Raw genomic sequence first — 15027 nt, 5'->3', positions numbered from 1 at the left:
GAAAATTCAAAATATTGTATTGCATTCATATTTTATTTGTAAAGCTTACATAAATATTGTGTTACAAGTTGCATGTATACAATTAGCCATTTCAAGAGCCAGCAATTTCTCATTAACCTATTTACAGGCAGGTGACCCAGTAATGACACGTTTTCATATTGCACAGGCATCTTTTCTGTGAAATAAAGAAAGCCTCTGTACTCTCATGTCAAAGCTGCAAAATCACAGTCGACAGTCAAAAAGTACGTATTGCACTGATTATTCAGGTAGTCTGATGTTGTAGTTAAACAGGCAAATTCAGATACATAGACGCAACTATGTGTTACATCAGCACTGTTTTAAAAGTATCAAAACACTATAATAGCAAACATTTTCATGTTTAAATATTAAAAACAAATCAAATATCTTATATCACTTTGAAGAGTATGTATACATTGGCACAACACATAATCACTTCAAAGGTTATTTTGTATAGGTCGAATATGAAGCTGAAAAGTTTTTTTAAAGACCACCAGCATTAAGGCACAGAGGTAATGTAACAGAAAACACTGATTTTGTGTCATTTGATGATTTTAATATCATCAAAATGTATCACAGCACAAATAATTACCTGAATGAAAGTCCATGATTCAAATGAACAAAGGTGTGTTTACACTTGGCAGGGTATACTGTATGTTACTAACATGAAGGTAAAAGGTGTTTTGTACCACTGTCAATATCTTTTTAAATTACCCATATACATCAACTACTATCGTATTGTTTTTCTATCCCTGCTTTGCTTTAAGCATCTTTAAATGCTTTTTAAAAGTTACTTGCTTAGATAGATACACATTGAATGAATGTTTATCCAATAAGTCTATTCTATATCCACACTGGATTTTAAAGCTATACAACACCACCGTTTCCTATAGTTTTAATAACAATAATAAATTCATAAGACAATTAATTAATGAATAACTAAGGGTATATGGATTTTGATAAATAAAATGTAATAAAGCATGACATTAAACTGTCTGTCTTGTGTCTAAAATATTCTTGCTGTTCATTCTCTCCTTTGCTTACTCTAGCTTTAATCCGCCTAGTAGCATGGCCTTGTAAACTAACGGTACGGTTTAGTGTGGTAACGAAATGTTTATATGCTCATCTACTTGTAAGTCGCTTTGGATAAAAGTGTCTGCCAAATGAATAAATGTAAATGTAAACATGCTAATCAATATACTGAGAAAGCCATCGAAAACCTTCACCATATCCTTGTCTCTTCAACACACTACACATAAACACTTCCATTGGCCTAAGGTTGAGATCCTTTAGTGACACATTTCCCTGTGTAGACACACAGAAACAAAAAGAACATGTAAAGCTCTTGTAAATATTACAAGATATGAATTAAAAATATATCAAATTACTAAACAGTTTGTAACACTTAGATTCTATACCCTAAGCCTGAGCAATTCTGGTTTAATACATTCTATTTACTGACCAGTTAATAAGTTATTTTACTGAAACATATTTCCCAATTTACTTACCTTTCCAGTGGTGTGTCCATAAAGACCAAACATTCCTTTAAGGGCATCCTCACTAATTGCTTCTGGACGATCAATTTTATTCCCCAAAATAAGGATTGGTGCATTGGAGATTGTTTCATCGGTTAGGAGAGCCTATGATTTAAGAAGTATGTCAGATAATAATATAGCATAGTGAAATATTTATATGTATAAGTAGGCCTAATGTAAAAACAAATACGTACATCCAGCTCAACTTTGGCTTCAAGTAGGCGTTCATGGTCAGCACAATCAACAAGGTAGACTATTCCATTTATTGCTGGTAGATAATTCTTCCAAACCCTTCTTGCTGAGAAAATAAAGAACAGACAAAACTGGTTTGTCACATTGTGTCCAGAATTTCCAATATGATTGCACTGATGAATGTATTTTTAATACATTTTAGGCCCACAAGAAAAGCATTTCAAAGAGATACCTAAGTGATATCTCCACATTTACCTTGAGCATGACCACCAAGATCAAATGTTGTGAAAGTCATTCCAGCGATAGTCAACTCCTCAGATGCTAGAGTACAGAGCACAAACAGGACACAACACATTGCGTACATTGTATACTGAAGAAACGTTGTATACTAAATGTCATTGTTTGCATTATTCATATAAAAGGATGATGTACATAGTACTGAAAGAAAACTTTACTTACTAGGGTGAAGTGTTGGAACATGCTGCCCTAGTCGATCATCTTTAAGCATGTGCAATAATGTTGTTTTTCCAGCATTGTCTAATCCAAGAAATACAAGTTTCCCAGACTTTTTATATAATCCTACAACGAATGAGAGTATGAAGGGAAAATACATAGTTGAGTTAGTTTAGTTAAATTAAGTTGTGCCTGCCAACTGTTGCATCAACGCTTAAGGGGCAAAGTTTATGCTAAAACCATGAGCACTTTAACTTCAGGCTGATACTTTACCTAATAACTGTAAGACACTGTTGAATCCTCTGTAGAGCCAATCAAATATGAAAGACATTTTTGTCCTTTGCTCCCTGAAATTAAATGATGACAAAATGAAAGAATTGTTCTCTGCCAAAACCATACAGTCCAATCATTTTGAAAGGCGCTGTTAACTACAAAATAAGCTACTGTACTGTAAAAAGGCGATGAACCATATACCTATAACAAATTACCCCCACAATTGTTCATACAGTTTGCATGTCTGCATACACATTCACATTCAAGTATATTGAAGAAAATAAAGTCAAAACCTCAAAGCTATTAACCACCCTGCCTTTTTTGTTGTGAGACCTCACCAAATTCATTATAAATTTGATACTTTGACCGTGTTAAACAGTTTTAACACTAACTCTTGCTTTTTAAGCTCTTAAAATCTGTTGTAAACAAGTGTTCATACAATACAAAATAGTTTGTTTTGCTATTTATGTGGCTTTGCATTTCTGCACATTGGGGATAAGTGGAAGCCCTTCAAGTATACTTGAAGAAAAGAAATGCGAACTCTCAAAGATATTATACCCTTGCATACAACAAGCAAGAAACTATTTCTAGTTGCGAGACCTTGTCACTTGACGCCATGGATATAGCGCACAGACATAGCTGTCACTCAAATGACAGTAACTCTAAGCCTAATGTTCCACTGTTTCTAAACATTAATAGCATGCCGTATGATCATATGTAAATAACGGGGAATATACGTTATAATGTATTTATTTCATTTGCCCATCATTCGTGTAATTGTCACAGTATACGCGTTTAGCGCGCACTTTCCAGAAACGCGTCTGTTCACTGGAGGCGCTCTTTGCAATAAAGAGCAAACAAGGGCCAAATGCGCCTGTTAAATGTAAAAATAATAAAGCTTTAACCTGGCACTGTATTGCGCAGTCAAATGGGTGAAAAACAGGTGTAGCTCAACACATTCTTTTACACTGAGAGACAGTGTTAGGTGTTTTGGTGTTAAAAGTTATTGCCATTGTGCGTTTAATCCGGTAAGGCTTTTTTTACAAGGCGCAAGAAAATGCGTCAGTAACAATGAAGTATTACAAACAACAATGCGTCACTCAAAAACATATATGCCAAACCTGGAAGGGTCCGCGTCTACAGTAAAGCAGTCCGCTCACTGTGTTGTGTGCTGCTGAACGCCGACCCAACGTTGACGTTTAACCGGAAATGCGTAGTATTAAAGGGTGGGTCTCACTTCATTTCTAGTTTATCAACTGGAATCTGGTTGCTAAATGATAAATCTGACATATTACTAGGAAAATAAAAAAAACACAATCGAAATTTCGCAGGTTATCTGACTGTGTGCTTTTGCTGCAGCAGGTTTAAAGGACCATATAAACCTTGAGAAGGTTTAGGCTCTAGGTGTTACTATAACAGTTCAAACATGCTTGTCACTCATGCATGTATGACAACAATGTCTACATTATTCCCAGCTAATACAGTAAAGTTGCAACGACGTACCATAATAACGTTGGAGCGACGTAACTTTGCGATTCCCATATTCGTCCTGACGAAGTAACATTGGACGTTGTTGGGACATGGTGATTACCTCCTGCGACATACCTGGAACATGCCATATTCGTCGCAGCTATGTATCAAATAACGTTTTGGGAACGTGATGAGCACGTCCTAACGACCAAACTGTCACGTTGTTAAAATCGTTTTTTTTTTATTTACACTCATCCTGCACATAGAGGTTTAAATTAATTTGTGATTTCATCTGTGCGTCATTAAATTTTATTCATAATTGGAGTAATTCTCTATTCAAATATTTTTAAAGCAGCACAGTATAACGATTATAAAACTCAACAAAGCACTGTACATCACAATCAGATATTTTATTCATACTAGGTCTACATGACGTACATAATCGAAACACAATATAGATGATTGAAGGAAAAATGCATTGACCGGGATGAAACAAAGATTGTTTAAAATTAACACTATATTCTTGTTTTACCACATAAATTAAGCAGTTCGTTTTTAGAAATAACAATCAAAAGCTTCTTTAGTCACACTCATTTAAACGCGCCAAATCCATCGAAAATATGTGTTAACTCTCTTTATTTTATTAACTCTTTACTTTATACCTTACAGATGTGTAAGGTAAAAAGTAAAGAAAGAATATGAATAAACCACTAAAGTAATGTCAGGCAGAGAGGAAACAATAAATGACCGTTAATGTTTAAATGACGCCAACCCGGGCTCTTTGGAGAGAAGGCGCGTGCGCGCACATCATAGCGCACACTAAATAAAAAGAAACGTAGTCTTAACGTAGCATAGTATAACTATTTGTAGTTAATATGAGGTAACATAAATGGTAATGAAACTGCCATAAACCTTAACGTTTTCAAAAAATCTTCCTATGTGTAGACGTTATACAGAAATATCAAAATAATATTTAACAACAGCAGTGTCATTGAGAAAAGCTTTAATAAAGCAATTGTTCAAAATGTTACAGTACCTGAGGTTGACCAGACTGCTTCCTAACTTTACTATCTGTTAAACAGAATACCTAGCCCTATCAAACAGGAAAACTTAACTTAATAAGTTAATTTAACTTAACTTCGTAAATTAATATTTGTGACTTTTAGTTCCCCCTACTAACTATGTCTTTCTAAAATATACATTGTACTATACAGATATTCTAAACATGTGATCAGACTGGTCCATCCGTAGTGCTTATCTTTCTCAGTTCTTTGCATAGTAGAACCATTTGTCAACTGAAATAAAAGAAAGAACCACGTAAATATTGCACAATACTGAAACATGCCATTTGTTTCAGACAAATAAAACAAACCTGAGCAAGGAATTGGAGTGCCATCTCCACACGGGCATGACTGAAAACATCAAGAACAAACAGATATTTATCACATTATGTAGAGTAATAAACAAATATAAGTAGAAATCTGTGAGGACGTCACTCACAATGTATTTGTTACCATATCACATAGGGCACCACAAAAAATGCAATATATAATGATATTTGTAAGTTATCAAAATAAAATCTTAGTAATGAAACAAAATGTTCTTACTCCATCAACAACTGCTTTGGCTTCATCTACCGAACAGTAGAAAGGACTGTCTCCTCCTGAGATACATGTGTTCTTGCTAAACAGTGAAAGAAGAAATTGAAAACTTTAAAGACGCAATGAACTTTTCTGTGTTGATACATTTCTTATTATGGCAAAAAGTTAAAATAAGAGATATATCAAAGGGCTTGTCCTTTTACTTAAATAGACAACAGCCTTCAGTTTACATCCTGGGACCACTTTATTAGGTACACCTGTGCACCTTCTTGTTGACGCTAATTTGTTGTCATGTGTTAGTGTAGCAGATATAATGTTTGAGATTAAACCACAATAAATGTTTTCATAATCGTACAGACAGCTTGATCTTGAGTGTTAACGCACCGGCTCGCACCGTTCCAATATGGTGGACGACCAATGTATAGCAACCCATAGAAACAGCATCTAGTTTTTATAGATATGCTTCAACGCCCTAAAATCTGTATGACCCAGCGACATCTTTGCACATGCGCAAAACTTCCTACTTCGGTTTTCAATCTGATCAAGTGTAAACATGTCCTATCAAGCGATTACAGATGGCAGAAACCTCTCCCTTACAATCCGACTGAAATTTCAATCGGTTTGGGCATTTTTAATCTTAGTGACATGTTTATATGGAGCATTTTCATTCAGATTGAAGTTTTAATAGGATTACAATGGTCCATGTAAACGCAGCTAGTGATGGCTACAATAAAATATCAATGCAAAAACAAACAAAAGCAAATTTGGCGTACATTCTTTTATATGCATGTATATTATAAAATCATGAAATTACATCAAGACTGTTAAGAACAACATTGCCTTACCAGTTTAGTTCTCCAACACTGGTCTGCTGTGAAATAAGTGCCTTCCAAAAACCATGGGTGGCTTTGATTGTCTCAATGGCAAAGTCCTGAATATGTGTAGCATATTAACAGTGATATAAATTAGGTTGAACAAGACAGCTACAGGAAAAACTGTATTCTTTAGCACATTTATGTCTGGTGGAGTATTATACATTTTTTTCAGAGGACTGAAAAATTTGTGAATTTATTGAACAACGTACCTTGTCTTTAAACTCTCCATTGAATGCAAACTGGTTTTCCGGTTTTCCATCGGGCACTTTGTATCTCCTAAACCAATCAACTGTGGCTTCAAGGTAGCCTGGCTTGAGTCTCCTCACATCGCTAATATCTTTATTTTATAACAGAGTAACAATCACACATCTTTGTCACTCTTATGAGTCAACTGGGAAGCACTGTGTGTGCAGTGTGTCTGTACTTACTGTTAAAGTCTTTTGCCTCAGGGTCATCAACATTGATTGCAATGACTTTCCAATCAGTTTCACCTTCATCAATCATCGCCAAAACTCCCAGGACTTTCACTTTGACAACATCCCCACGGGAGAGTACCTAAAAAGATCACTCAGCATGAAGTTTATCTATCCGTGCAAAGTAAATTAGCCTATAATATATAAACTTTCCTCTGTATTAATGAAAATTTCAAAATATTAAACAAACACAATACCTTGTTACCAATTTCACAGACATCAATCGGGTCATTATCACCACAACACCCTGTGTCATTGTCTTTGTGCCCAGGGTCTTCCCAAGTCTGTCAGAAAAAAAAGAGCTTACACATATACAGTTTATATTGGAACTATATTACTTGGTACAGTACATCCACCATGATAAAAAGTAACTTAAAGGTCATGGAGTACATAGAGATAGTAGTTTTAAGGTATTTAGTGTTTAATTATCCCTAACTTGTTTCATATGACATGTTAAATGTACATAGTCGGTGTATGTTTATATGTCTTACTTGTGGGATTGCTCCATAATTCCAAATATAGCCTTTGTGTGGGAAAACATTGGCCACATAGCGCAAATTGCCCTTCTTCACATCTTGCTTAATTGGGTTCAGAGGGTCTTTTGTAGCGATCTGAAAGAGAATCATAATGGTGACTTATAGAATGGCACACTTGCTGAGTGATGTTCTATTTTGTCAATATACAGTAAACTTAAATACAGAGCAAAGATATTTAGCATTACAATGCACCTGTCCTATAACCACTCATGATTATCTCTATGTAAATATATGACCTTGCAACATCCAGTTACAAAGTGCAGTGGGATTTTCTAACCATGGTAAAGTTTACTCTGGAAGTATACAGTATTCAAATATTTCACTTGGGATATTGCTTAGGTGGGGACCTCTTTGCACAGATTTATAAATGAACAAAAATTTAATCTGTCAGATACAAACAGTCAACATTTTGTATTGTCGTCATACCTCCATTTTTGCATTTGTCCACCTTGGCACTTCAACGACCATGTGGAAAATATTCTGCAAAGCAAATAAAAGAAAGAAAGGAGAACATTTATTTACCAATTGCACTGTAAAACTAAAATTTTCTTTATAGAATCATAAAAATAGAATGACACTGACCAAGTTACAAAGGTAAGATAACAGACAAGTACAAAGTATTCAAATCATGACACTACGTCCCTTCACCTGTTCATTTAACCTGATAAAGGAACTGATAGAGATCATTCTAGATTATAAAACGACCATTAAGCGCTAAAGGTTTTTCACAGGAGATATTTACATTGTCAAAACATTTAATTCATCCTTTTAAAAAATCAGAAATCCTAAAAGTTCTCATGTTGTTCCAATTGCTTCTATTGTATACCTCATAAGTCGTGTTGGCTAAAAGCACCTGCTAAATTACTAATGTAAATGTAAATTTAAGAATATTGTGTTTAAGATACTTTACCTGAGCTTCATCAGCATACATAGGTATGTCATGGAATGGTGAAACGTATTTTCCATCGGAGCTCTCTATATAAAAGCAAAGTTTAAATTATAAATCAACTTCTATCTACAATCACAGTTGTATGAATCAGGAAAAGGTACATTTGATCACTTATAAATCCACGTTGTGCACCTGAACAATTCATGACTGTGAGTGCACTTTTAAAACCTTTAATCCATCTGCTAAGGTAGGACGTCTATTTCACAGGTGGCAACAAAACAAATATATAAAACACGCCCAATTTCGAGATAAAAATATTCTTTATTTTAGATAAAGCTAATTCAAAGACAAAATCTGAAAATAGAAAAAGGACATTCAAAACGATGCAATATGATTAATGATGCAACGCGACTCTTATGTGTATTTCACAGCCCTCATTTACGCATTTCTACGATTCTAGCAAGACACAATTACACAGACCGATAAATATTACACTACTTGGTATTAATTTACATACATCTGACTAGAACTTGCCACTTTCTGTCTGTACTTTAAAGCCGGCATAACAGGTTTAACGTGTAATTTCCCCTATACAATAAAATGGCGTTTAATAAAATCCACCAATTAATTGTCATAAATCTAAACATTTAAATATCATAGTTCAACATCATATCATAAAACCATTGAATTTACGGATCATTTGGTTAAGTTTTAGCTAATGAATGACTCAAGGAAAAACGACACGTGGGACTTGCGGCCCACCCCCTTTCATCTTCATTCAATAATCTACACTCGCAATGAAACCTTCTCATCATTAAATACTAAAGAACATCATTTACACTTACTGAAATAAACCCTGTAGCTTAAAGTGTTCGGGTTTCCTCGTTCTTCAATGGTGAAACTCATGTTGTACTCACAGTGGTGAATTGATTCCGGGAGACTGTGTACGGCACACAGCGACTTAGGAAGCTAGAGGAAACCAGGCATGCGCAGAAACTGAGTTGCGTTTGTGTCTATCAATGCAAGCGTTGTGAATAAGCTATTCTTTTCTTTTGACAAATTGGTGTTTTATCACTTAAACAATTCTTGCAGTAATATTGCGCATTTTAAAAAAACACACCAAAATTGTATTTACCACATGTTTGATAGTTTGTAGCTCATTTATATGTTTGCTAAAAGTCAATAAGTGCGCTAAGATTGATCTCAAAGTTGTATTAATACAAGTATGTTTTATTGTCGTGTTGGATTAAATGAGTAGACTTGCTTTTCTTACACTTGCTGACACAGCAGCTGTAACACTATTACTGTAAACATTATAATGGCCGCGGCCAAATACCCGCACTTGCGTTCTAGGCCACTTGAGAGCGCGTGCACGCGACATGAAGTAAGAGCGCAAGTCTGCCCACTGTCTAAAAAACGCCAGTTTAAGTGCAGTGCCCTTAACGCCCACTAAACCCACAGTATCTTGAGTGCCGCTTCCGAGTGGTTATACAACTACTTTTTAATGTTAAATCTTTATTTATTCTATGGTTGGCTAACATGTGTTTTTCTTTTGTTTTTGCTTTTTTGGGTACAGCTGCTTTGATACAATACAAGTAAAGCACTATGCAAATAAATCTGTCTTGACTATACAAGTAATTAGATATGACATATAATTGCGTAGTAACACGTAAGTGCACGTTTTATTGGTGAAAACGTCAGAGTTTTATGTATTTTATAAAACTGCTTAAAAAAACAACATTTGTCACAACGGGGGGTTAGAAATTTCACTTGCTCACTTGGGATCTTCACACCCACTAGAACACTTTGGCAGAAAACAGGAAATACGTCATGAAAGTAGTCAAGTGGCCAAGTGCAAAGACCGCAAGTTTGGGTATTTGCACGCAGCCAATTGTCCTTGGTGATGCGCATGTGGGATGGGAGTTTACGTGACGCGTTTCCCCGTTGACGTCATATCCGCCCAGCGCTCTTCGCTTCCTGTCTGGCGGAGGGAGGGGTTGGTGCTGACGGCTGGGAGGACGAGCTGAACGTTAAGAAAGCCTCGGAAAGCGATAAAAAGAGAGGGAAAGGGCCCGAGGTGTCACCTTCCATCGGGATAACTTATCGCTCGACTCTGATTAGCACCCGAGCACAAGCGATGTCGTCCAGTCATCGGTTTAGTGAAAGCAGGGCCATCCCGACCAGGACGGTGCTGATCAACGACTCAACGCAGCTACCTCACGACTATTGCACCACTCCAGGGGGCACTTTATTCTCTACCACCCCGGGAGGTAACGTTAATGCCCTCCTGAGACCGATATCTGGTTGTAATATGAATGGTGATGACAGTCTAATGTTAGATGGTTGCCTATGTCGCCCAATAAGCTTTGACTACTTATACTACAGTAGACAGCATTTTTGAGCATTGAAATCAATGTTGGCATGTTGTAGTTTATGTATGTACAAAAATGCATAAAAGTGTCAGGATGTTTAAAAGATGGTGACCAAAATATCCAGGAAGGTTGCTTGCTAGGCTTTGAGATGGCCGTGTTGTTCAAAACAAAAACAGCATCGACGAGCGAGCGCGCCTGTGATTGGACTGTGGCGACTGATTGACAGAATAGAGCAGAACAAAGGAATGCATTAGTTTAATGCATCCAGAAGCAGGGTAAAAATAATAGCCATTGTTATGCTTTTTGTATGTGTTGAACAGAATGGTTTTGTATTTATTAAATAATTTATTGTTTGTTGTGACCAGTCATACTAAATTAGTCATGAATTCCATTGTTGCAGCCTTGACTTGTTATGTCATAGGCTGGTATTTATCATTAGTATTGTATAAGAGTGTGCAATCCTGACTGTTTTGATGCCAATGCAGGTACCCGAATCATCTACGATCGTAAATTCCTGTTAGACCGTCGTAACTCACCCATTGCCCAGACCCCACCAGCACACCTGCCGGTTATCCCAGGAGTGACGACCAAAAACATCCTGAATGAAAAAAAGAAGAATGAAGCTAACACCATCAACAATCATGATGCCAAACCAGGGCAAGGTTAGTCTAAAACTGATCTAACTGGAACTGTTTCTACGTGCACCTCCCTGCTTTGAAATTGGTCAACATTTTGTAATGCAAACAGTTAAATGAATGGGTCAGGTTTAGACTAGAAATTAATATACATCGAGTATAGAGTATAATTATGACACTCTTTAGCTTGTTAATGGTCGTGAATTTTGCATACTTTTTTTGTCACAGGTGACGATGCTCAGTTTGAGATGGACATCTAAAGAAGAGAAGCCAACAAGAAGAATGATTATTTACCTGGCACCTGTGTGCCAGTGGCTTGTAGAAACCAATGTTGGGAGCCCTCTCCTTTAGCTCTCTCTAGCTGCGGGGTGCTGCATAATCATGGGAATAAATTACTAATGTTTGCCCAGTTGGGCTTCTGGAGCCCTGAAAGTTAAACTATGAGCCTGCTCTGTTTTAAGTTTCAGGGTTACCATCAGCTGTACTTACTTATGTCACAGAGCAAGATAAAAATACTGTATTTTTAGTGCCCGGATTTACCAATTTACTGTAATAGCAACATAAACAAATCAGCCATCAGAGATTTGCTGCTGAATATCTGATGCACTGCTGATAGTTGTATTCAAAGTACACTGTTACAGTGGATACCTTTTAAAGGCACTTACAGCAGTCTACTTTGTTCATAAGTAAACTCACTTACAGTCAAGTCGAAAAAAGCAGTTATCAATATGTACATGCTCTACCAAATTTAATATTTGTTATCTTTCCCTAAACTGGTCCTATGATTTTTCTTTAAAAGGGATAGTTCACCCAAAAATGAAAATTCTGTCATCATTCACTCACCCTCAGATTGTTACAAACCAGTATAAATGTCTTTGTTCTGCTAAACACAAAGGAAGATATTTGTAACAATTTCAGTAACCAAACAGATCTCATTCCCCATTTATTTCCATAGTAGGGAAAATAAATACTATTTGAGTCAATGGGGGATGAGATCTGTTTGGTTACTGACATTCTTACAAATATCTTTGTTTGAATTTATCAGAACAAAGAAATGTATACAGTTTTTTAAGGGTGAGTAACTTATGACAGAATTTGTGGGTGAACTGACCCTTTAATGCTTATAAGGGACAGAGGGTTATCATCATAATTTTGGATTAAAGATGAGAGCAATTCCACGTGCATCAAGTATTTTATATCAGTTTAGACATCTGTATACTTTTTACTTTATTTTGGGATTTCAAGGTTTTCGTGTATATGTTTAGTTCAGAAGAACAAGTTCATTGTTGTCATACCACAGGGACCTTAAACAATCATTTGAATCATGATGCCAAACAAATACACATACTTTTTAGATTTATGCAAAACTTCCCTTATAATCACCATTTCGGTCAATGGAAATGTCAACTCTAGTTTTCTTTCATCCTTTCTTAAAGTAAAGGGTAGGGTTGAAAACATCTTGTAACAATTTGAACAATTAGACTGTTATGTTGGTCAGAGAACGGTTGCGAAGTTCAGACTCATCCTGGTAACAGTCTGGTTTATTCCTAGCTTGCGTGGCGAGTTAGTTCAGGTAACGCTTGAAGCATCAACATCAGCTTTGTCGTCACTGTATGTGATGAACACTTCTGGTCAAAGGTAGACAATACCCAGTGCTGTTGGACTGGATAAGGGTTTCACATAGTTAAGGAAACAATACAACTAATAGAGCTGGTCTCAGGAAGTACTTGTGCTTTGTACCTCTCAAGTACACATCTTACTGCCCCTTTCATGGGAGTAATAACCGTGAAAATTTAACCTTGATATCAGCTGTGACATTTGCTGTCACTTAACAATACTACAATTCTTACAAACCTTATCAAAGCAAAGGTAGAAAAGCACTGAAGTAATGTTTGGTCATTTAGTCTATTTCACAACTACAGAGTTCAAAACTTCTTTCAAAGATGGATAGTTTTATAGTGACCAGACATTCATATTTGGATTCACATCAACAAATCTTGAAAACTTGAATTTAATCTTTCCGATGCTCTTCTATGCATGTTGTTTTGATCTGCCCTTTATTTCACATGTCATTATCCTTCAAACATTACATTATTTTTCAGTATGACAAATCTGTGGAAGAAGCTTTGATTAATATTGAAGGATAATTAAACAAAGAGATTATTCAAACAAAGTGGCTTAAAAGAGGGTGCAACTTACTCTCATGACTTTGTGTTTTTGTTATTCTTTGGCGCAGAGAAAGATTGACTTTCTCTCAAAATAATCTCTTGCTTCGCCTCTGTATCCATGCCTTACTTTACGTCAAATGCAGTTTCCTTGCATACCTTAAAACAGGAATAATTCCCTTCCATTTTATTTCATTCCCTGTTAAATTGAGAATAAGATCAAGATATGTTTTACTAGAAAACGTTTATATTTTTGGAAACATGTTTAATATCTTTTACTTTCTTACAGAGATGGGAAGATTTGAACTTACATCAATGTAATGTTTGTAAAACAAGTAATGAGTTGGTTGAATTAAAAAAGAATTAGGTTTCACTTTGACTGGTTGCATTTAAACTTTATATTAATTATTTCATACTGGTGAATTTAATTTAAGTCCTTAAAATGCATGCTGTAAACCCTTTCAGGTTTCGGTAAGTAGCATTATAGTAATAAAGATTTAAAGGTAATTTATATTTACTGCCCTTCTGTTATAGATTTTGAGTCAAATCCCCACTCTGGAATATTAATTTAGATTTTGAAAAAAGATCACTTCTTACCTTAGTTTTATACATCCCCTGAGTTGTTGGAAGAAACAGAAATGCATTTAGCTCTGTACAGGGGGATTTTTGGATGGGGTGTTTTAATGTGACAGAAATGTTAAAGTATATTTTCTTTCTCTGAGACCCTGTTCAGTTTGATTTGAATAAAATGGCAATGCCAGTGGACACGGTTACAGCTAGATAAAAAATGTATTGATAATAACTGTCTTTGTTATGTTATATAGTGCTTTTGTCCTATCCTGGAATATCATGTCTATACATGAATGAAATACCTGTTTTGGCCAATAGGAGGAGCACTGTAATAATGTACAAGATGGAGAAAAAGTTGAGATGTTTAAAAATAAATGTATACACGTTTATTTGCAAACACAAAAATATGTACATGGAAAAACAAAGTGTTTGCTTTACCACAGTAATTCCCATAAAATATTTACAAAAATAATTCAATTAAAGACATAAAAATGTTATGAATAAACTTATCAACCACATCAACTTTTGTATCTATTTTAGTGGAAAGAACCACTGCATGAATTTTAATATATTTTAGGAAGTCTTTTTCATGGGTAATCACCCTCCATACATTATATGTGATTTACAGGAATGTGTGTTCTTAGTCTGTTTCTGAGAGAGTGAGCGACACATCCTAACAATTTTTTTACGGTAAAGTTTTCAGATACCTACAGAAGTACATCTCCGCAGAGCCATGCGTGGTGGTGGTGATAGTAATCAGAAATACTTTTATTACAGGCGCGCGCAGTTGCAATTGTTATATGTGGAAAAACACATCGCAACACAATATCTTGTCTTCATAACCACATTAATGTTTTTTGTCAATTGGATCTATTTCACATGCGATAAAAAGCGCTTTTCGTTTTTTTATTAAAACACTACAAAACATGATGGGATACAGTTTACATTCAAAAACATATATTTTAAGAGG

At 35.5% G+C, this 15027-nt stretch overlaps 3 protein-coding genes across 3 annotated transcripts; 1 reads left to right on the top strand and 2 right to left on the bottom strand.

The window, feature by feature from the left end:
• Positions 1–16: 16 nt before the first annotated feature.
• Positions 17–3680, bottom strand: sar1ab (secretion associated, Ras related GTPase 1Ab). Its single transcript, XM_079473723.1, has 7 exons — positions 3593–3680; positions 2472–2545; positions 2205–2324; positions 2001–2066; positions 1748–1851; positions 1527–1658; positions 17–1323 (listed from the first exon to the last, which is right to left on the bottom strand). The coding sequence occupies exons 2-7, from the start codon at positions 2527–2529 to the stop codon at positions 1207–1209; spliced, it is 597 nt and encodes a 198-aa protein (XP_079329849.1). The 5' UTR covers positions 2530–2545; positions 3593–3680; the 3' UTR covers positions 17–1206.
• A 651-nt stretch (positions 3681–4331) lies between these two features.
• ppa1b (inorganic pyrophosphatase 1b) lies at positions 4332–9639 on the bottom strand. The gene is made up of 12 exons (XM_079473924.1): positions 9451–9639; positions 9161–9284; positions 8337–8401; positions 7853–7906; positions 7382–7501; positions 7088–7174; positions 6846–6972; positions 6627–6754; positions 6388–6473; positions 5549–5624; positions 5314–5353; positions 4332–5236 (listed from the first exon to the last, which is right to left on the bottom strand). Exons 2-12 carry the CDS (start codon positions 9219–9221, stop codon positions 5205–5207), a joined length of 876 nt encoding a protein of 291 aa, XP_079330050.1. The 5' UTR covers positions 9222–9284; positions 9451–9639; the 3' UTR covers positions 4332–5204.
• Positions 9640–10245: 606 nt separating this feature from the next.
• On the top strand, positions 10246–14577 carry eif4ebp2 (eukaryotic translation initiation factor 4E binding protein 2). The gene is made up of 3 exons (XM_079473316.1): positions 10246–10585; positions 11173–11349; positions 11551–14577. Exons 1-3 carry the CDS (start codon positions 10453–10455, stop codon positions 11580–11582), a joined length of 342 nt encoding a protein of 113 aa, XP_079329442.1. The 5' UTR covers positions 10246–10452; the 3' UTR covers positions 11583–14577.
• Positions 14578–15027: the final 450 nt, after the last annotated feature.

Source organism: Barbatula barbatula, assembly GCF_947034865.1.
Source record: "Barbatula barbatula genome assembly, chromosome: 14".
In the NCBI taxonomy this organism is placed as follows: Eukaryota; Metazoa; Chordata; class Actinopteri; order Cypriniformes; family Nemacheilidae; genus Barbatula; species Barbatula barbatula.
This window is presented reverse-complemented; position numbering and strand designations above follow the sequence as displayed.